The 22,815-nt window shown below is 50.4% G+C and overlaps 1 protein-coding gene across 2 annotated transcripts in view; it reads right to left on the bottom strand.

The window, feature by feature from the left end:
• Positions 1 to 576: 576 nt before the first annotated feature.
• CAPN5 (calpain 5) overlaps positions 577 to 22,815 on the bottom strand; it is a 91,881-nt gene continuing 69,642 nt past the window's right edge. For both annotated transcript variants that reach the window (XM_054164799.1, XM_009906952.2), the window contains 10 exons: positions 20,648 to 20,856; positions 19,462 to 19,654; positions 16,951 to 17,144; positions 15,100 to 15,177; positions 13,771 to 13,966; positions 12,618 to 12,740; positions 11,706 to 11,902; positions 9,710 to 9,831; positions 3,681 to 3,817; positions 577 to 785 (listed from right to left, as the gene is read on the bottom strand). In XM_054164799.1, the coding sequence (XP_054020774.1) occupies positions 603 to 785; positions 3,681 to 3,817; positions 9,710 to 9,831; positions 11,706 to 11,902; positions 12,618 to 12,740; positions 13,771 to 13,966; positions 15,100 to 15,177; positions 16,951 to 17,144; positions 19,462 to 19,654; positions 20,648 to 20,856 (1,632 nt within the window). In that variant the 3' untranslated portion in view covers positions 577 to 602. The remainder of the gene's footprint in view (positions 786 to 3,680; positions 3,818 to 9,709; positions 9,832 to 11,705; positions 11,903 to 12,617; positions 12,741 to 13,770; positions 13,967 to 15,099; positions 15,178 to 16,950; positions 17,145 to 19,461; positions 19,655 to 20,647; positions 20,857 to 22,815) is intronic.

Below are 22,815 nucleotides of genomic sequence, written 5' to 3' on the forward strand. Positions count from 1 at the left end.
GATTTGGGACTGCCTTGTTGCATTTCTCCTCCCAGTGGCAGGATGCAAACCCTAGGATGCAGAGCTAGAACACCTCCCAGAGTCCCCAGCCTACCGTTTCGCACCTTCTTTGCTGAGGTGCCTCCACAGAGAGGAGACTCAACGGCATTTTCTCAGGGGGACAACTCCACAGACACTACTCTAAACCCCAAGCAGACACATGGAAGAGGCATTGAAGCGGCTGGCAGGACCGTGGTGGCCACACATGTGCCTGGTGGCACCTGGGTGCCAGAACCTGTAAACAAACAGCACCGGGGCGCTGTGCTCCGGCTGTCAGGACGCACACGGCGTGCCCACAGCAACCCCACAGGGCACACAGCAGTGATGGGCAGGGGGTGGGAAGCTGAAGAGGAAGCCAGCAGAAGGATTGTTGAGGTTCCTCCAAAAGGCACCTTTTTTTTTTTTCTTTAACATGGGAAACCAGCAGATTTGGCTCCTTGGAGTGGAATGCATGCATAGTTCACAGACACCTGGCAGATGGTAGGTAGGCTCTGTGTTGTGTGTGTGTGTGTCTACATGTTTCTATACACTTATGTGGCACCAGAAGAAAACTCCTTGAGCGGTTAGACGTTGGTGAGGATGTTGCTGCTGAGCAGCCTGACGGCGATGGTGCCAGGGAGGTCATTTGATCTCCTGTTGCCCTTGTCCTGGAGGTGCAGAGTGTGCACGGACTGACGGTCGCTGGGGTCACCGGTGAGCACCACTTGGCCCAAGAACTCGTCGCTTATTAAGTTGTGGTTCCAGATCTAGGGAAAGAAAAGAGAGGTCAGAATGACAGAAGCACAGGATGGTAAGGGTTGGAAGGGACCTTCAGACGTCGTCGAGTCCAACCCCCCTGCCAACACAGGATCAGCTAGGGCAGGCCAAACAGGAATCACAGAATCACAGAATGTGAGGGCTTGGAAGGCATCTCAAAAGACCATCCAGCCCAACCCCCCTGCCAACACAGGATCAGCTAGGGCAGGCCAAACAGGAATCACAGAATCACAGAATGTGAGGGCTTGGAAGGCATCTCAAAAGATCATCCAGCTCAACCCCACTGCCAACACAGGATCAGCTAGGGCAGGCCAAACAGGAATCACAGAATCACAGAATGTGAGGGCTTGGAAGGCATCTCAAAAGATCATCCAGTCCAACCCCGAGTGTGGTGGGTTGAGAGGAAAGGCTCTGCTTTCCCTCTCCCACTGAGAAAGAAATCGCGGCTAAAACTCAGTCGGAGAAATGAGAGTATAGTTTACAAGGAAACGGATTCTATGTAACACAACAAACACAGGTATTTTACAATATATACAGGAATATACAGCAAATAAACACAGTCAGAAACCAGACCCCCAACAGAGGGGGCTTCCCCCTGTGCCCCCTTCACCCCCCTACCTCCCTTCTCCCCCAAAGAGGTAGAAGAAGAGAAAAGAGGGGAGTTAGCACAGCATAAGCCTAAGCACAGGGAGTTAGTTAGTTCTTATCTCTTGGCAAGAAGCCCAGAAGCAGTCCAGTGTGGAAGGGACAGCAAAGAAAGGAAGCCTGAGGGAAAGTCCCAGCTCCCCTGGGTCTAACAATCTCACCTCCCACAATCCTACCAATGAATTTTGTTTAGAACATCAAAATATTTTATAAACATTTAGCCAGTGTGCCCCTTCCTTAAAGGCACAGCCTCAAACGGTCGCAGAGCCTTTCCTCTCACCCCATCACGCTCTTTTCTTTGGCGCCCAACGTGGGGCTCGAACCCACAACCCTGAGATTAAGAGTCTCATGCTCTACCTACTGAGCTGTGGCTCTGCCCCCTCCTAGCAAGCCTGCCAACACAGGATCAGCTAGGGCAGGCCAAACAGGAATCACAGAATCACAGAATGTGAGGGCTTGGAAGGGATCTCAAAAGATCATCCAGTCCAACCCCCCTGCCAGAGCAAGATCAGCTAGGGCAGGCCAAACAGGAACCACAGAATCACAGAATGTGAGGGCTTGGAAGGCATCTCAAAAGATCATCCAGCCCAACCCCCCTGCCAACACAGGATCAGCTAGGGCAGGCCAAACAGGAACCACAGAATCACAGAATGTGAGGGCTTGGAAGGCATCTCAAAAGATCATCCAGTCCAACCCCCCTGCCAGAGCAGATCACACAGGAACGCATCCAGGAGGGTTTTGAAGATCTCCAGAGAGGGAGACTCCACAATCCCCCTGGGCAGCCTGGTCCAGTGTTCTGTCACCCTCACAATAAAGAAGCTTTTCCTCATGTTGAGGTGGAACCTCCTGTGTTCCAGCTTGTACCCCTTGCTCCTTGTCCTGTCACTGGGCACCACCCAAAAGAGCCTGGCACCTTCATTTTGACACTTACTCCTCAGATATTTATAGATGGGGATAAGATCACCTCTCAGCCTTCTCTTCCCAAGACTAAACAGCCCCAGGTCTTTCAGTCTTTCATGAGGGCAGCTCCTTGAGGGATGCACCCAACCTTCACACCAGAGAGGAGAAGGGAACCTGCTCTGAGCTGGAGTTGTGGAGGTAGCTGAGGTGTTGGGTTCACTCTGTGAGTGACAGATGCAAAGGACATGCATGTACTAGATGTCACCATTCAGCCATGGTGATTCAATGTTGAGCTACATGAACTGATGATGCTCAGCCTTATGGAACAGACCCACTGTGGACAGTCTGAGGAGAGGACAGCTGGGGTGTCCAAGTGAGAGAATCATAGAATACATTGGGTTGGAAGGGACCTTTAAAGGTCATTGAGTCCAAGGCCCCTGCAGTATGCAGGGACATCACCAGCTAGAATCACAGAAAGGTCCAGGCCAGAAGAGACCTCCAAAGGTCATCCAGTCTGACCTCCCTGCAGTCAGCAGGGACATCCTCAACTAGATCAGGTTGCCCAGGGCCATGTTGAGCCTTACCTTGAATATCTCCAGGGATGGGGCCTCAACTACCTCCCTGGGCAACCTGTTCCAGTGTTCCACTACACTCACAGTGAAGTTCTTCCTGATATCCAATCTAAATCTGTCTTTCCCTGGTTTGAAGCCATTGGCCCTTGTCCTATCACTCCAGGCCTTTGCAAACAGCCTCTCTCCATCCTTCTTGTAGGCCCCCTTCAGGTACTGGAAGGCTGCTATTAGGTCTCCCTGGAGCCTCCTCATCTCCAGGATGAACACCCCCAGCTCCCTCAGCCTGTTCTTGTAGCAGAGCTGCTCTAACCCCCCGATCATTTCTGTGGCCCTCCTCTGGACCTGCTGCATCAGGTCCGTGTCCTTCCCATAATGAGTGCTCCAGACCTGTACACAGTACACCAGATGAGGTCTCACCAGAGCAGATTAAAGTGGCAGAATCTCCTCTCTGGATCTGCTGGCAATGATGCTTTTGATGCAGCCCAGGCTGCCATTGGCCTTTTGTGCTGCAGGCTCACACTGCCTGCTCATGTCCAGCTTCTCATCCATCAGCACTCCCATGTCTTTTTCCACAGGGCTGCTTTCTATCACCTCCTCCCCCAGACTGTATTGACAGATCAGGCTGTTCAGAGCCCCATCAAGCCTGACCTTGAATGTCTCCAGGGATGAGTCCTTCAACCCCTCCCTGGGTAACATGCTCTAGTGTTCTGCCACCCTCACAGTGAGGAACATCTTTAGAGACAGTGGCTGTCCCCCTCAGCTAGGTACCTGAACGATGATGGGCTGTCCTGGCTTCTTGCGGTAGAAGAGCCCCTTCACGTCAAATTCTGGAGACACTGTGTTCTTCTTGACAGGAGAGCGGACTTTCTGCCCTTCACACTTTATGATCACGTATGGGTCAGCTCCTGGGGAGACAAAAGGGAATTTTTGCATTGTTCTTGCTCTTGCAGTTTCTCAGAGCCCTTTTCCAGCTGTGCCATGCAGCACTTTCCCTCCATACCCCACAGGAAGAGATGGACTGAGATCCCTGGGGCTATTTAGTCTTGAGAAGACTGAGAGGGGATCTGATCAATGTCTTATCAATACCTGAGGGGTGGGTATCAAGTGGAGGGGGCCAAGGTCTTTTTGGTGGTGCACAGTAGTAAGACAAGGAGCAAGGAGTTCAAACTTGAACATATAAGATTTCACCTCAACATGAGGAGAAACTTTACAGTGAGGGTGACAGAGCACTGGAACAGGCTGCCCAGAGAAGTTGTAGAGTGTCCTACTCTGGACACTTTGAAAACCCACCTCTCTGGAGGTCCCTTCCAACCTCTAATATACTGTGATACTGTGATACCTGCCAAAGGGTTCATCACATCCCAGATGATGTCCATGAAGCTTAGCTGATGGGATCATAGAATCATAGAATTGTTTGGGTTGGAAGGCACCTCCAAAGGTCATCCAGTCCAACCCTCCTGCAGTAAGCAGTGACATCCTCCACTAGATCATGTTGCTCAGAGCCTTGTTGAGCCTGACCATGATCTCCAGGGATGGGGCCTGAACTACTTCCCTGGGCAGCCTGTTACAGTGTTCCACCACTCTCATGGTGCAGAACTAACATCCAATATAAGTCTACTCTTCTCTAATTTCAAACCTTTGCTCCTCATCCTATCACTACAGGCCTCTTCAGCTTTCTTGCAGGCCCCCTTCAGCTACTGGAAGGCTGCTATTGGGTCTCCCTGGAGCCTTCTCTTCAGGCTGAACAACCCCAGCTTACTCAGCCTGTCCTCATAGGAGAGATGTTCCATCCCTGACATTGTCCCTGGGAAAGAGCTGTTTCTGCCTTGACCCCATGTTCTACATAAACACTCCATTGCTCCAAATGCTCCTGACATTTGGGATACATTTTCATGGAAGACATTGCCCTGCTTAGTGCACAGGATTTGCTCTGCTGAAGGCAAGCAGAAACAAACCCATGGAGAGTAGAAAACAGGTTGCTAGAGGTGGTTTCATGCAAGGAAACACCAAGGAGGCAAAAGCCTTCAAGCTGCTTCCACCTTAACTTGTATACTCCTAAGCCAGGCTAATCCTGGCTTTGCTTCAAGGTGGTAACTAGCTACCTCAGCAGGGATGATGGTTTCCACCACAGCACATCTTCCTCCTAGGCTCAGTGAGACTCAAATGCTGCAAGGGCTGTCAGTGTGGCAACTAATGTTGGAGTAAGAAAAATGCTGGGGGCTCAAGGTGATGAAAGATGGCAGAACAGCCAAAATTAAGTGTCAAGAGGTGCTAATTTATCAAACCCAAAAGGGAGACTGTTGTAGCACCAGGAAGGTTTGGAGAGCGATCAATGAATGGGGAGCCTTAGGATGGAAAGATAGTTGAAAGGCTTTTAAAGAGGTGGTTTTTAGAGTACTTCTTGTGGGCAACAATTAAGAAGACCAAAAGGTCTTCACCAGCAGAGATAAAGAAGTCACTATGCCACTCTGCTCAGCACTAGCCAGGCCACACCTAAATATTGTGTTCACTTTTGGTCCCTGCTATACAGAAACGTGGACAGGCTAGAAAGGGTCCAGAGAAAGTCCTCAAAGATGATCCAAGGACTGGGAAGCTGCCAGTGAAGAAAGGCTGAGAGAACTGGGATTGTTTAGCCTTGATTAAAAAAGGCTCAGGGAAGACCTTCCCACAATGTCACAGTATTTAAAGGAAAAGAAGACTCAGGGGAGACCTTTCCACCATGTTCCAGTATTTAAAAGAAAAGAAGGCTTAGAGGAGACCTTTCCAGCATGTTCCAATATTTGAAGGCATGAGCTAGGATTCATAGGATGGCCTAGGTTGGAAGGGCTCCCAAAGATCATCTAGTTCCAGCCCCTCCACCATGGGCAAGGACACTCAAGGCCTGAGATTCCTGCTGTCTGTCAGAGGCCCAGTTAATGGAAACACCAGCTTAGGCTATTGATAGGATGTGACCTCTGGCACTGTCACCACCCTGTTCCATCAATGTCACCACTGGAAAGAATTTGGGCCAGGATTTGATGCAATCCCAAACTCCTCTAACTTCTTTTCTCTCCCTTTCAATCCCTGTAGCCCACAGGAGATCAGGCCCTGCAGAGCCTGCAGTACCTCTTCTCCAATGACCTGGAGGTGCCTGCTGGGCATGTTGTGCCCGCGGTCATGCTCAGTGAGAAGGGAGGCTGTGAGAATGACTGCAGCAGAGTACAGGTGAGCAAACACAGAAGGGCCACAAAGATGGCAAAGGGTCTGGAGAACAGGGCCAGCAAAGAGCAACCAGGAAGATTCTGATTAGACAGAAGAGGAACATTTTTCATGAGAGCGGTCAGCCACTGCAATAATTTCCCCAGGGAAGTTGTGGAGTCCTCAGTATTGGGCACTTTTAATCACAGAATTGTCAGGGTTGGAAGGGACCTCAAGGATCATCTAGTTCCAATCCCCCTGCCATGGGCAGGGACACCACACACTAGAGCAGGTTGCTCAGGGCCACATCAGCCTGGCCTTAAAAACCTCCAGGCATGAGGCTTCCACCACCTCCCTGGGCAACCTCTTCCAGGGTCTCACCACCCTCATGGGGAAGAACTTCTTCCTGACATCCAGTCTGAATCTACCCACTTCTAGTTTTGCTCCACTCCCCCTAGTCCTATCACTACCCCACATCCTATAAGATTGAGCTGGAGAGCTGGGCCAGCTTGTCCGGACATATTTTTGCCACGGAAGTTTGGACCAGATGATCCTTGAGGTCCCTTCCAACCTGGTGTTCTACAATTCTACAGAATAGAATAGAACAGAATAGAACAGACGAGACCAGGTTGGAAGAGACCTTCAAGATCATCGTGTCCAACCTATCATCCAACACCACCTCATCAACTAAACCATGCAACCAAGCACCCCATCCAGTCTCCTCCTAAACACCTCCAATGATGGTGACTCCACCACCTCCCTGGGCAGCCCATTCCAATGGACAATCACTCTCTCTGTGTAGAATTTCCTCCTAACATCCAGTCTGAACCTCCCCTGGTGCAGCTTGAGACTGTGTCCTCTTGTTCTGGTGCTGGTTGCCTGGGAGAAGAGACCATCCCCCAACTGTCTACAACCACCCTTCAGGTAGTTGCAGAGAGCAATAATGTCTCCCAGGAGCCTCCTCCTCTCCAGGCTAAGCAACCCCAGCTCCCTCAGCCTCTCCTTATAGGGCTTGTGCTCCAAACCCCTCACCAACTCTGTTGCCCTTCTCTGGACACGTTCCAGCAAGTCAGCATCCTTCCTGAACTGAGGGGCCCAGAACTGGAGCTGCCCCCATCTGACACACTTACTATGAAAATGTCAAAAAGGTTCATTGGTGGTAGTGAGACACATGGGGAACAGAAAGACATCACGGGGAAATGAGTGGGAAGTGGAAGAAATTGGGTAAGGAAAGTTATTGCAATATCCCCGCTGGAACAAGACAATCATGGGAAACAAGCAGGCCACAGAGGTGGAGAGTTAAGTTCACAGACTGCCAGCCCATAGCTGGATAGTACCTGAGCTTCCAGGAGAGGGAAACAGCTCCTCATTAGTCAACATTTTCCTCTTAAGAAACAAGTGCTTGTTTGGGGAATATCAGTAGTGAAGAGCTATTGCCATGGGAATTTCCCTGCCAGAACACATTTTCTCACCATGAGCTTTAATGGCTATGATGGAAACACAGACCAGGTGGATGAGCTTTCTGGTCCAAGGGAAATGTAGAAACAAGGAGAAACAAACCACCACTCCTGAGGGTTAGAGATTGAGGAACAACATCTTTGACTGCCAGACCACCTCCTGTTTGCAAGGACCTGGCTCCTCTGGTGAGACACAGCTGCTGGATTTCACAGAATCACTGAATTCTCAGGGTTGGAAGGGACTACAAAGATCATCCAGTTCCAACCCCTGTGCCCTGGGCAGGGACACCTCATTCTAGATCAGGTTGCTCAGAGCCACATCCAGCCTGGCCTTAAAAATTTCACTGCTGGGTTTCCAAACTACCCTTGTCTTTTGGGATGTCCCATTAAACCCTCATCTTCCAGCAGCTGAAGCCAAGTTCCTATCTGTAAATCACTATTTCCATACTTTGAAAGGCCAGAGAGATGCTATTGCACTGAGAAGCAGCGAACACACAGACAGTTGGCAGTGGGAGATGAACAGCTGCAAAACAGCTGGAGAAAAGAAGGGACAAAAAAAGCCATTCCCAAGGGCTTCTTGATGAAGAAAAATGGTTTATGGCTCCAGAATTCACATGTACCCTTGTTGCTGTGAGGTCAGAGAACTTTGGCTACAGCTCTCCCTGCACTGCTACAGATACACTGAGCTATGGTGAGTAACCCAAGAACAACCAACCTACCGTGGGTAAAACTCCCTCCCCAGGCGCCAGGCAGGACAGGAGGAATCTCTCTGGGGCATGTGATAAACAAGCAAATTGGGCTAGTCCTTGTCCTAATGAAGGGTCACAGAACCACAGAATGGGAGGGGTTGGGAGGGACCTTTAGAGTTCATCTACTCCAAGCCCTCTGCTAAAGCAGAGGCATGCAGAGCAGGCTGCACAGGAGCTCATCCAGGTGGGTTTGGAATATCTCTAGAGAAGACGACTCCACAACCTCTCTGGGCAGCCTGTTCTAGTGGTCTGGCATCCTCACAGGAAAGGTTTTTCCTCATACTCAGATGGAAGCTCCTGTGTCCTAGTTTGTACCCACTGCCCCTTGTCCTGTCACTGGGCATCATTGAAAAGAGTCTGGCATTCTCTTGTCTCCCACCCTTTAGATATTGATAAGCACTGCTCAGATCCCCTCTCAGTCTGCTCTTCTCCAGGTTAAACAGCCCCAGGTCTCTCAGCCTCTCCTTGTCAGGGACATGCTCCAGGCCCCTCAGCACCTTTGTAGTCCTCAATTGGACTCTCTCCAACAGTTCCCTGTCTGTATTTACCTGGGGAGCCCAGAACTGCGTGAAATACTCCAAATGTGGCCTCACTAGGGCAGAATATAGGGGGAGGATTGGGAGGAGAACCTCCCTTGAGGTTCTCTCTTCTTAACACATTCCCTTAGGAGCAGAACCTTCCTCAGTACTTTCAGGGCCCCAGTTACATGCAGCCCTGACAATAAAGCTTGAGTGGGGGGCGAAATACTATTTCAATCAGGATTTAAATTTAGACTTTTTAAATGTTAAGTTTTCGATTTTCATACTTTAAATTTGGCTTGAAAGTGCTTGGCTAAATGCTGCCACACTCAACCCACCTCTTTGACTCATGGAATTGGGGAGAAAGGCTAGGATCTGATGTGTTTCCATGGTGGAAAGGCATTTCCTTGTCTGATCACAAGCTCTAGACCTCTCATCTCTACTTCAACTATCTCCCAGTGCAAGTCATCACTGTCCCTGGCTTTCTTGGTCTAGATGCCCTAAGACAGCTGAACATAGGGCTCTTGCCATGAGATTCTGTGACTGCAGGTGTGGTGCTGCTGCTGTCTTTCATGCAAGAGAATTGATGGATGTCAAAATTGCATCAGAGCAGGGTAGGCCCAAGAAAATGAACCTTTGGAGGAGTAGGAAGCAGAAACACAGTGGGCTGTGATTGTGAATGGCTCAGGTTGTCTCAGAGGGCTTCCAGGAACCAAGCATGGAGCAGGAAATGGAGGGAGAGGCTCTTGAGCTACACCATCTCAAAATGAACCAACCTTGGTCTGCCCTCTACTGATAGACACCCAGCCTCTGGTGATGAACACTAGCTCAACACATTAACCTGTTTCATTGCTTCATTGCCTGGGAATAGACAGCAGACATGGGAAGACCAGTACCTCCTTGGGAGTCCTGATTCTTGAGCCCAGCTGCAGCAAGGACATGGATCTGGGATACAACTTGTGGGTAACCACACATCCCACTCCAGCAGGTGTGTGGTGGCTCGTCCAGCGTCAGCTCTCTGCAAGGAAAAACATGTGGTAGTTTAGAGGCTAAATGCCTTGAAGAACCACAAAGTTACAGACCTCCAGAGGGGCAGGTAACATCTCTGACCCAGGGCCCAGGGAGGCAGCAGACTTCCCTGTGGGAAGGATCTGGCCAACATATGGGGCCCTCTGTTCCCCTCAGGAGGGAATCACCAATAACAATAACCCTCCACTTTTTTTTGAGGGAACAAGTCCTGATGTGGGGGCCAGGCTGTCTGGCTTTAGGCAACACCTCAGATGGTGTCTCTTCTGTCTTTTCATTCACTTCATCCTCAGCTTCCAGTGCCCCATACCTGTTTTGCAAGGGCAGCTGGGAAGGTGAGGGGAGCCGTGGGGGTTTTACTTTGCCTCTCCTAACAGGGACCTGTATCCATTCCCTGCTGCATCTTGGGTCACCTCCCCCCTGCTAGGGGAGCCTGCAGAGCCTGGTTCCTCAAATCCAACTCCCTTTCACATTCCCTTACAGTCCTAAATCTAGCAACTTCTTCCTTCAGTTCAGGCACTAGATTAAGCAGATAATCGAGCTGCTCACACCTCATGCAGGTGTTATCTCAGCATCACAGTATCACAGTATCACCAAGGTTGAAAGAGACCTCAAAGATCATCAAGTCCAACCTGTCACCACAGACCTCATGACTAGACCACGGCACCAAGTGCCACATCCAGTCCTCTCTTGAACACCTCCAGGGACAGTGACTCCACCACCTCCCTGGGCAGCACATTCAATGGTGAACGACTCGCTCGGTGAAGAACTTTCTCCTCACCTCGAGCCTAAACTTCCCCTGGTGCAGCTTGAGACTGTGTCCCCTTGTTCTGGTGCTGGTTGCTTGGGAGAAGAGACCAACCCCTTCCTGGCTACAATCCCCCTTCAGGTAGTTGTAGAGAGCAATGAGGTCTCCCCTGAGCCTCCTCTTCTCCAGGCTAAACAACCCCAGCTCCCTCAGCCTCTCCTCACAGGGCTGTGCTCAAGGCCTCTCCCTAGCCTCGTTGCCCTTCTCTGGACACGTTCAAGTGTCTCGATGTCCTTCCTAAACTGAAGGGCCCAGAACTGGACACAGTTCCCTTTGCCCTTCATTGGCCACCATTTCAGGTGCCAGGCTCCAGCACTCTCTGCAGCCAGTTGCCTGGACACCTGCCTGCTTAAGTTCGACCTCAGTCTGATGTGCCACTCTGCAGGAGCTGGTGCCTGGGTTGTGCCTCGGTGTGCTGCTATTGAAATACTTTATATTTTTTACATATTCATTGCATTTCATTTTAGATTGTAGTTTTGCTTGTAAATACAGCTTCATTTAGCCTGGAGAAGAGGAGAGACCTTATTGCTCTCTACAGCTTCCTGAAAGGAGGTTGTAGACATGTTGGGGTTGGTATCTTCTCCCTGGTAACCAGTGGCAGAACAAGAGGACACAGTCTCAAGCTGTGCCAGGGGAATCTGAGACTCAAGGTGAGGAGAAAGTTCTTCCCAGAAAGAGTAATTGGCCATTGGAATGGGCTGCCCAGGGAGGTGGTGGAGTCACCATCCCTGGAGGCGTTCAAAAAAGGATTGGATGTGGCACTTGAAGCTGTAGGTTAGTTGTCAGCAGGTGTTAGGTATTAGGTAATAGGTTGGACTTCATGATCTCTGAGGTCTTTTCCAACCTGGCTGATTCTAGGATTCTATGATTTGCTTCCAGCTGAGCTGGTCTGGCAATTTGATGCTGGGGGCAAGTTTCAACCCACGACAGGACCTCAACCTGTAACACAGCTCCAGCCAAGGCTGCGAGCAATTCCAGTCAGGAAACCCCCCCACATCAAAAGAACAGGGCTGTCTCCAAGCAGCCAGCTCCTCCCCACCACTGCTCCTGCTCCTTACCGGCAGTCTGAAGGCACATCTGTGAAAATCCTGAGTAGGAACTCTCCTTCATGACCAGGGTCAAAAGTGGTGGGGATGATGACATAGCGGCCTTCCTTCAGGTCTGTCCTCAGGAAGACGCTGCGGGAGTTGATGTAAATGGAGCTGGCCACCTTCTGCTGCAAGGTGTGCATCCGGTAGTTCCTGTTCAGCTCCACCTGGTTAGAGGCCACAGTGGGATGGTCAGCAGGGCAGCACCCACTGACAGCATGTTCATGTCCACCCTCAGGGGCCAGACTGCAAGGACTGACCCCACAGTGCTTGGGAGAGCTAGACTCCCACAGTGCTTGGGAGAGCTAGACTTTAGAGAACCACCAAAATGGTCCCAGATGGGCTGGAGGGAAAACAAGTGTGGATGTGGTCCTCCCAACTCTAATCACAGAATGTTAAGGGCTGGAAGGGACCTCAAAAGATCATCCAGTCCAACCCTGCTGCCAGAGCAGGATCACCTAGACCAGATCACACAGGAATGCATTCAGGCAGGTCTTGAATATCTCCAGAGATAGAGACTCCACAACCCCCTTCCCTGTGCAGCCTGTTCCAGAGTCACAGAATCAGCCTGTTCCACAGAATCACACTGTTGGCTCAGGGACTTCTCTCTTGCATCCCAGTGTTAAACTGGGGGCTCATCAAGCAATACATGAGGATCAGCCTAATGGATTGCAGCATCTGGAGATAGCAGACTAACCATTGCTGTCAGCAAGGAGAATTTTCCCGTGCTGACACCTCTGAAATCTCTCATCACCTCTAGAAGAGAGCGGGCACCCAGATGCTTAAAGGAACAACACCAATGATCATGTAGGACCAATAGACCACTCTACCACTAACAATTTATGGGGGCATTCAGGACAACATGCAGAAACTGTGCCCTACCTTATGGATGTCAAAGCCTATGGCCAAGTTCTCTCCTTTGCCCTCTTTGCGGCTGGTCCTTTTTGGCTTCTGCTGGATGGAGATCAGCACTTCATCTTCTGCCTTTTTCACATCAAACACGTACTGCAAGCAAAGGGTGGAAGGGGAGAGAGAGCTTGTACTAAGACATGATCACTGGGCATGAGTAAGGGTAGAAAAACAGTAAGGTTAATCTCAGCTTCTCCTCATGGGCCTCACTGCAGGGACAGCCTGGCTTCAGTTACCAGCACTGAGAGCTCACATCCAGTGCTCTTGGGAATTGGCATCATCCTGCCAAGCCAGGGACCTTTTTGGGTGGTCTTAGAAAAAGACTTGGAAAATTCAATCTTTTAATTGCTCAGCAGAATCCAAGGAGATCATCCAAGGATCATCAAAAGGTCCCTTCCAAGCCAAACCATCCTGTGACTCCTGTGAGTCTAGATGCAGTCCCACTCCAAAGACTTTCACTCCTTGCAGCCTGCCACAAGCCCTCCTACAAGGCATGGAAGTAGGAACTGATGTTCACAGAGATCTAAGATGAAGGCTAATACAGAGCTGGAAGAATGAAACAACTCTCCCACATCCTTAATGAGACCTCCTGCAATGGACCAGACCTTCATCCTCTTGTTAAATGAAGGACTCACAAGAACTTGGCTCATGTTGCCGAGAACCCCAGGTCAGAGCAGGACAGGACAGAAGAGCTTGTTCCAGGACATGAACTCTAGAGCATGGCTTTTTCTAAAGGCCAAGGTAGAAGGAAATGGCTCTGTAGACTGCACCTGTCCTGGTAAATTTAACAGTGCCAAGGTCTGGGCAAAAGAACTGAATCATTTGGACATTTCTGGCTATGCCAGTGTTCACTGGCACCAGTGAACACTGCTACCCTGTGGCACTGCTTGCTTGTGCCAAGAGGCTCTACACCAGGCACCTGGATGCAGTCTCCCTGGTAAGAGTGATAAGGTGAATAAAGTTGGGCTGGATGATGATCTTGCTGTGACAGGGGTCTCAGCCAGAAAATGGTCATGGGCACATTTAATCTACCAGAGGTCTGGTAACCTTCCAGGTCTCTGTAATAGATCTAAACACTTGGAAGCACATGTGAAGGCTCCAGAAGGTCCTCTGTTCCATGACTCACTTGAGGGTTCTGCAAAAAGGTGTCCTTGTGGTTGATACAGCCTCCACTGCGGTTCTTCAAGGGGTCATTGCTTCTGGTCCATGCCCCATGGAGCACTGCCTCCTCCCAGGTCTTGTGAATGCTCAGGTAGGATGTGTTGATGAGACGGCACTTGATGATGTCCGTGAAGTATTTGCAGAAGTCTTCAAAGGTCATCCTAAGTTAGGAAAGAATGGAGCTGGGTTATGCTGCTTCATTACCCTGAACAGCAGAATCACAGAACCATTGAGGCTGGAAGAGGCTTTTGAGATCATCAAGCCCAACTGCTGGCCTAGAGCTTGCCATCCCACCACTACTGTTAAGCTACTACCACTAAACCATGGCCCTCAGGACCACGTGCATGTATCTTTTCAATACCTACAGGGACAATGACTCCACCATCTGCTGGGTAGCCTGTTCCAACCCTTGATAACCCTTTCTGTGAAGAAAGCTTTCCTAACATCCCACTGAACCTCCCTCAGCACAGCTTGAGGCTGTTTCCTCTTGTCCTGTCACTTGCTGCATGTGAGAAGAGACTGAGCCCCACCTCGCTCCAGCCCCCCGTGAGGTAGTTGTAGAGGGCAATGAGATCTTCCCTCAGCCTCCTCTTCTGAGGACTGAGCAGCCCCAGTTCCCTCAGCCATTCCTCGTGAGGCTTGTGTTCAAGGCCCTTCAACAGCTTGGCTGCTCTTCTTTGGAAATGCTCCTCAATGTCCTTCTTGTAGTGACAGGACCAAAACACAGGACTCAAGGTGTGTCCCCATCAATGTTGAGCAGGAGACCATCACATCCCTAAATCTGCTGGCCACACTATACCTGATGCAAGCCAGCATGCCATTGGCCTCCTTAGCCACTTGAGCACACTGCTGGTTCTGCACTGCAGGGATCTTCCTGATCACCTGTTAGACTCTGGTGTCTGAGATACCTTCTCCATGAGTGCAGTAAATACTTCTTCAGCTATGAGTTTTGGAGTGGAAGAAGCAGAGTAGTGGCCTTTCCTCCACACCTGAGCACATGTTGTATTGAAACATATCTGGTGAGGCTGTTAAGTTCAGCACATTCATAACAGGTTCCCAGTACCCTGGTGAAACGGTTTGGACCCTGTGTGATACAGAGCAGCTTGCAATCATAGCATCATGGCCATCCAAAGCTAATAGCCATGGCCTCAAGGAGGAGGCTTCACTAAAGGTTCTGGGGCTTGGAAGGTGATTTGCTCTGGATAGCATTATGCATGGAAACGACTCACATGCTTCATGGGGTAGGAGGTCCCTGTGGACATGGCCCACGTTAACAACTCCAGGAGGGACTCACCAGAACTCTCCATCATCTTCCACTGTCATGCCCATCTTCTCTCTCTCACTTTTACTCACTTTCTGCCACTCCTCAGAGCTGTGGGAAGAGTACAGGATCATTACTGTGAGGACAAGGGGGACACACAAGAATTCAAGAGACTGTGTGGCCATAGCAGGATCTGTCAAGGGCACAAGGGCTCTATAAAGCTTCAGCCATGCAACCAGTCCCCATATTGCTTTTTTTCAGCTCATCTTCCAAGCATGGAAGGAGTGCAGCATGGCTTGTAGCTTTGTCTTCCTTCCTGATCAGTGGAGCTGAATCCAGCTTGGCAAGATTTTGTTTGGCCAGTACAATCACAGCCCATCAGTGAAGACAACAAAATGGAGTCTGGCCAAAGGCTCTGGTTATATCAGGCCTTGGTTCTTCCTCCCAGCCACAGACACCACAGTGGTCAGTGGTGGCAGAGGTTGATTCTGTTTGGTGCTATTTTTGCTGGAACAAGACTGGGAGTGGGAAAGTGAGCTATAATCATCCTTCACTTGTGTAAACATGCTGAAGGTTTCACCACAGCATCCACCAGAGCCTTAATGAGAAGGTGTGCCAAGCGCAGCCATCCTCCTGCTGACCTCTAGGAACCTCAGGGCAAGGAATGAATCTGACCCAGTGAAACAGGACATGGGTTGGCATCTCACAACTGCCCACAGGATGTAGTCCATTGGGTGTGGCTGTACTCAAATGGTTTTATGTCTCTTGTCTCACAGAATCACAGAAAACATCCGGTTGGAAGGGACCTCAAAGATCATCCAGTCCAACCCTCATCCCAGCACTGAAGGCTCAACATTAAACCATGTCCCTAAGTGCCAGGTCCACATGCTGTTTAAACACCTCCAGGGACAGTGATTCTACCGCAGCCCTGGTGTGGCAGTCTGAGCTAGTCTGGCGATTTTATCTTAGGAGGTAATTTCAACCCTGGGCAGACCATTCCAGTGTTTGAGAACCCTCTCTGTGAATCACACAGAATCAAGCAGGTTGGAAGAGACCTCCAAGATCATCGAGTCCAACCTGTCACCACAGACCTCATGACTAGACCATGGCACTAAGTGCCACATCCAATCCCCTCTTGAACACCTCCAGGGATGGTGACTCCACCACCTCCCTGGGCACCATATTCCAATGGCCAATCTCCCTTTCTGTGAAGAACTTCTTCCTAACCTCCAGCCTAAACATCCCCCGGCACAGATTGAGACTGTGTCCTCTTGTTCTGGTGCTGGTTGACGGGGCAAAAACACCAAACCTCACCTGGCTACAACCTCCCTTCAGGTAGTTGTAGAGAGCAATAAGGTCTTCCCTGAGCCTCCTCTTCTCCAGGCTAAACAACCCCAGCTCCCTCAGCCTCTCCTCACAGGGCTTGTGTCCCAGACCCCTCCCCAGCTTTGTTGCCCTTTTCTGGACATATTCCAGCAACTCAACATCTTTCCTAAACTGAGGGGCCCAGGACTGGACACAGCACTCAAGGTGTGGCCTAACCAGTGCAGAGTATAGGGGCACAATGACCTCCTTGCTCCTGCTGGCCACACTGTTCCTGATGCAGGCCAGGATGCCATTGGCCTTCTTGGCCACCTGGGCACACTGCTGGCTCCTGTTCAGCCTACTATCAACCAGTACCCCAGGTGCCTCTCTGCCTGGCTGCTCTCCAGACACTCTGACCCTAGCCTGTAGCTCTGCATGGGGTTGTTGTGGCCGGAGTGTAGAACCTGGCACTCAGACGTGCCTGAACCTCCCCTGGTGCAGCTTGAAAGCCTTTCCTCTATTTCCGATCCCAGCTGCTCCCACCCCGGGAGGCGGCCGCTGCTGCCCATCCCGACTCACGTGTCGCTCCAGGGGCCGTTCCACTCCCGCTCGCCCCAGGGGTTGCGCATGCGGATCATGTCCAGCTTCTCTGACTTGAAGAAGGACAGGAGGCCGTGGCCCAGCCGGACCTTCCGCACGTCGGTCACAGCGTACGCGTGGCCCTTCACCAGCCCGCAGGCCAGCCGGGCCTCCATGTCAGCTGCCGACGTGGCCTGCCGGGGGGAGACACATAGCATCACAGAATCAACCAGGTTGGAAGAGACCTCCCAGATCATCAAGGCCAAACAATCAACCGATCCTAACTAATCAACCAGACCATGGCACCAAGTGCCTCATTCAGGCTTTTCTGAAACACCTCCAGGGACACTGACCTCACAGTATCACAGTATAACTAAGGTTGGAAGAGACCCCAAGGATCATCAAGTCCAACCTGTCCCAACAGACCTCACGACTAGACCATGGCACCAAGTGCCACGTCCAATCTCCCCTTGAACACCTCCAGGGACGGTGACTCCACCACCTCCCTGGGCAGCACATTCCAATGGCCAATCCCTCTTGCTGGGAAGAACTTCTTTCTAAGATCAAGCCTAAACAGCTTGAGGCTGTGTCCTCTTGTTTTGCTGCTGGTTGCATGGGAGAAGCGACCAACCCTCACCTGGCTACAACCTCCCTTCAGGTAGTTGTAGAGAGCAATAAGGTCTCCCCTGAGCCTCCTCTTCTCCAGGCTAAACAACCTCAGCTCCCTCAGCCTCTCCTCACAGGGCTGTGCTCCAGAATACATAGAATACATAGAATACATAGAATAAACCAGGTTGGAAGAGACCTTCAAGATCATCGCGTCCAACCCATCAACCAATCCAACACCGCCCAAGCAACTAACCCACAGCACCAAGCACCCCATCAAGTCTTCTCCTAAAAACCTCCAGTGATGGCGACTCCACCACCTCCCCAGGCAGCCCATTCCAATGTGCAATCACTCTTTCTGTATAGAACTTTTTTCTAACATCCAGCCTGAATCTCCCCTGGCGCAGCCTGAGACTGTGTCCTCTTGTTCTGGTACTGCTTGCCTGGGAGAAGAGACCAACATCCGTCTGTCTACAACCTCCCTTCAGGTAGTTGTAGAGAGTAATAAGGTCACCCCTGAGCCTCCTCTTCTCCAGGCTAAGCAACCCCAGCTCCCTCAGCCTCTCCTCATAGGGCTTATGTTCCAAACCCCTCAGATGGAGCTTGGACCACCTTAGCAGGGACTGGGATAAAAAAGGAGTTCAGATTTCCACATTTCTCTAAGCCAAACTGGGAGACCATCAATGATCAGGGAGAGAGCCTCGGCAGACAGATCCGATGCCTCAGCAGGTGCTAGATCCTGCCTTGCCTTCATCTGCTGCATGAGGTCTCTCCACTCCCATACTGTCAACTTTTAAAGCTCTCTCTGCTGGTTATAATGGGAGATCTGGCAGTCAGTGTTTGTAGAGATCACAGAAACATTCAGGTTGGAAAAGACCCTCAGGATCACCATATCCAACCAATAACCCTACTCTACAAAGTTCACCCCTAAACCATATCCCCAAGCACCACATGCACTGCATCCACTGTCCATGTGCAGACACCAAAATGCTCCTGAGATGAATCTAAGCTCCTGGACATAGCAATGAGGAATAAAGAGGACTGCCATTCAGGTTTGAATCCCTTTGCCATTCATGGGAAGAACTAGGAACCCTTGGCCATAATTTATCCAATCTAGTCTAGAGGTCTCCAACAGTGTAAGGTGCATTCTAACCCCTTGACACCATAACCAGAGAACCATTTCATGTTGGAAGAGATCTTTGAGATCAAGTCCAGCCTTGGTTAGGCCACACCTTGAGTACTGTGCCCAGTTCTGGGCCCCTCGGTTTAAGAAGGACATAGAGACACTTGAACGTGTCCAGAGAAGGGCAACGAGGCTGGGGAGAGGCCTTGAGCACAGCCCTGTGAGGAGAGGCTGAGGGAGCTGGGATTGTTTAGCCTGGAGAAGAGGAGGCTAAGGGGTGACCTCATTGCTCTCTACAACTACCTGAAGGGTGGTTGTAGCCAGAAAGGGGTTGGTCTCTTCTCTCTAGCAACCAGCACCAGAACAAGGGGACACAGTCTCAAGCTGCGCCAAGGGAAGTTTAGGCTCGAGGTGAGGAGAAAGTTCTTCACTGAGAGAGTCGTTTGCCATTGGAATGTGCTGCCCAGGGAGGTGGTGGAGTCACCATCCCTGGAGGTGTTCAAGAGGGGACTGGACATGGCACTTGGTGCCATGGTTAGGTCATGGGGTCTGTGGTGACAGGTTGGACTCGATGAGCTTTGAGGTCTCTTCCAACCTTGGTGATACTGTGATACCTTGGTACTCTTGCCCAGAGCTCTCAATCCCACCACTACTGCTAAGCCACTGCCACTAAACCATGTCCCTAAGCACAACATCCATGAGCTTATTTTAAATACCTCTAGGGGTGGTGACCCCACCACATCCCCAAGCAGTGGTGGAGCCATACAGGCAACATTGCTTACCTTGATGGAACAGCTGATGAGGCCTCCTCGATTGTGCACCTTCAACACACGCTCAAAGAGGAGATTTCTCTTGGCTTCATCAGCAATGTAGTCCCCTTCAGTCAGGTCAATAGGTTCAGAAACCCCACCAGTGAAGTCTACCAGGGCATCAGCTGTGTTCCCTCCATCCAGGGCCTCATAACAGCCTGACAGCCTGGAAAAGGATGACAGGAATGGCACACCAACATTGGCTTGGCATTTTAAGGGGTCAGGGACAGTTCTTGGGACAGCCTGGGGAACAGAAATTTGTTATGGAACTGTCAGAAGGTGAGGAGGTGAAAAAAGAAGATCCATGCTGCTTGATGTCACAGGACCAAGTAAAGGGAACTTGAAAACTTTTTGACAGGGATTACTTAAATGTGGAGTTGAAGAATATTTTGCTTTGAGGCCAAATTAAGGCTAGAGAAAGGTGCTGTGGGTTTTTTTTTTCCCTCATAAAATCATAGAATGATAAAACAATCTAGGTTGGAAAATACCTTAAAGATCATCAAATGTCCAGAGAAGGGCCATGAGGATGAGCAGAGGGCTGGAGCACCTCTCTCCTATGAAGACAGACTGAGAGTTGGGGCTGTTCAGTCTGGAGAGAAGGCTCCAAAAACATCTCATCGTAGCCTTCCAGTATCTGAAGGGGGTCTACAAGAAAGCTGGGGAGGGACTTTTTAGGATGTCAAGTAATGATAGGACATGGGGGAATGGATCCAAGCTAGAGGAGGGTAGATTCAGATTAGATGTTAGGAAGAAGTTCTTCCCCTTGAGTGTGGGGAGACACTGGAACAGATTACTCAAAGAGGTGGTAGAAGCCCCATCTCTGGATGTTTTTAAGGCCAGGCTGGATGTGGCTCTGGGCAACCTGATCTAGTGGAAAATGGCCCTGTTCATGGCAGGAAGGCTGGAACTACACAACCCTTGAGGTCCCTTCCAACCCTGATGATTGATTCTGTGACTCTAAGTCAAAGTGCTAACACAGCAGTGCCCAGTCTACCCCTAAACCATGCTACTAAGCACAACATCCCCAAGTCTTTGTCTGTTTGTGGTATGTCCTACTCCTCCCCAGCAAAGCTGTTGTTTCCACTGGTACAAACCAGCTCATGAATGAACAGAGAGGAAACCAAAGGTTCTCAGGTCCCAGGTCATCCTGGATACATACTTGGCATAAGCTTTCTCCACCAAGGCACACCAGAACTCATTCTTGGAGTTGGAATGGCAGTAGATGAGCTGGTTGTGGAGTGTGGGCAGGCGGTCATCTATCACCACGTCCAGCCACTGACCAAAGCGCCAGAACTGGAAGTGGAAGATCCCTGCGTAGCTCTCAGGTTTCTCAGGATTCCACTCCTGCTCCTTCCAGTCTGGAATGACCTGTAAGAGAGGAATCACAGAATTAACCAAGTTGGAAAACACCTTTGAGATCATCAAGTCCATCCTATCACCCAACACCATCTAATCAACTAAACCATGGCACCAAGTGCCTCATCCAGGCTCTTCTTAAACACCTCCAGTGATGGTGACTCCACCACCTCCCTGGACAGCCCATTCCAATGGCCAATCTCGCTTTCTGGGAAGAACTTCTTCCTAACATCCAGCCTAAACCTCCCCTGACAGAACTTGAGACTGTGTCCTCTTGTTCTGATGCTGGTAGCCTGGGAGAAGAGACCAACCCTCACCTGGCTACAACCTCCCTTCAAGTAGCTGTAGAGAGCACCTGTAGTCTCACCTGAACCTCCTCTTCTCCAGGCCAAATAACCCCAGCTTCCCCAGCCTCTCCTCACAGGGCTTGTGTCCCAGACCCATCACCAGCTTTATTGCCTTTTTCTGAACATGTTCCAGCATCTCAACATCTTTCATAAACTGAAGGGCCCAGAACTGGACCAGTACTCAGGGTGCGGCCTAACCAGTGCAGAGTACAGGGCACAATGACTTCCCTGCTCCCGCTGGCCACACTATTCCTGATGCAGGCCAGGATGCCATTGGCCTTCTTGGCCACCTGGGCACACTGTTGGCTCATGTTCAGCCTACCATCAACCAGTACCTCCAGTTTATTCCCTTTTTTTGCCAAGTTTTGACTGTCATCCCAGAGGCAATATCAAAGACAAGGAATAGAGATGGACTTGCTAACAGCCTGTTGTGGCTAGTATTTGTATCTGGTTCCTTCAATGCAGGCTAGATTAACATGTGCTGGAAAAGCATAGAATAGAATAGAATAGAATAGACCAGACCAGGTTTGACTTCATTGCACCTTGGAAGATGGAGCTGAAGCTTCTTGTCCTCATTCTTGGACATCTGCTGCCATCTACTGCTGTAAGCAGGCTATTGGAGTATGAAAGTCTTTGGTCTCACCAGGCAAGGTTAATTTTTTGACCACAATTTCAGAGACAGCAGGGCAGCACTTTGAAAGGGCACCTTCTTTGATTCTCTCCTGGTGTGACTTGACTGGCCCAAGAGCATTCATCTACCTGGTGGCAATGAACAGGGACCATACACTCTGCATGTATCTACTCTGCTAAAGAAAGATGGGAGAAGTGATATTCCTATCCCCACAAGATCTCCTTTCATCCCTGTCAAGAGCTGCCACACTCATCCAAGTAACCACACCAAAAAAAAAATGGGGGAGGGGGAGGGAGGGAAGAAGGACCTGAGGTGAAAGAAATCTGAGGACACCTGAGGTAATGCAGGTTTGGTGGCACTGCCATCTGCACTGCCAGTGTGACAGGCACAAGCAAAGGGTTGACTACCAAAGTCCACAGTTTTCCATGGCTGCAGGTACCACCAGCTTTGCTTTGCATGGAAAAATCCACCCAACAGCTAGGAGAGAAATGGACACAGCCACACACAGATGCCTACAGCTAGGAGGATCAGCATTTTGTTGAGAACCAGGACACAGAGGCACACAGCAGGGAACTGCCCCACCACAGCTTAGCTTTTGCTGAGGGTGAAGGAACCATGGTTTTCCTTTATGGCCAAGGTGGGCTGTGAGGCCCTGTGCAGGTCATGTTGTTGATAGCTGACAAGTACTGAGCAGGTCAGCTGCAGTAATGTGACCAACTGTCCACACCTTTGCTTCTTTCCTTACCTGCTCCCAAGGCACCATGACCTAAGCAAGGAAACCCCCAGTGTGCCCATGGGGACAATTATATTCCAATACATGAAATGATCATTCTCCTGGGGTTAGATAGGACAGGACACAGCTACACTGCAGGGAAAGAGGCTCCTGAGGAGGTCTTGGGCCCCTGCACTGTGCCTTGGCCCCTGTCCAGCTGGCAGAGCCTTTTGCTTTTTTTCCTTGGCTGTCATCACGAAGCTCTAACCCTGCAGAGACAG

Source organism: Dryobates pubescens, chromosome 10 (genome assembly GCF_014839835.1).
Source record: "Dryobates pubescens isolate bDryPub1 chromosome 10, bDryPub1.pri, whole genome shotgun sequence".
Classification (NCBI taxonomy): Eukaryota; Metazoa; Chordata; class Aves; order Piciformes; family Picidae; genus Dryobates; species Dryobates pubescens.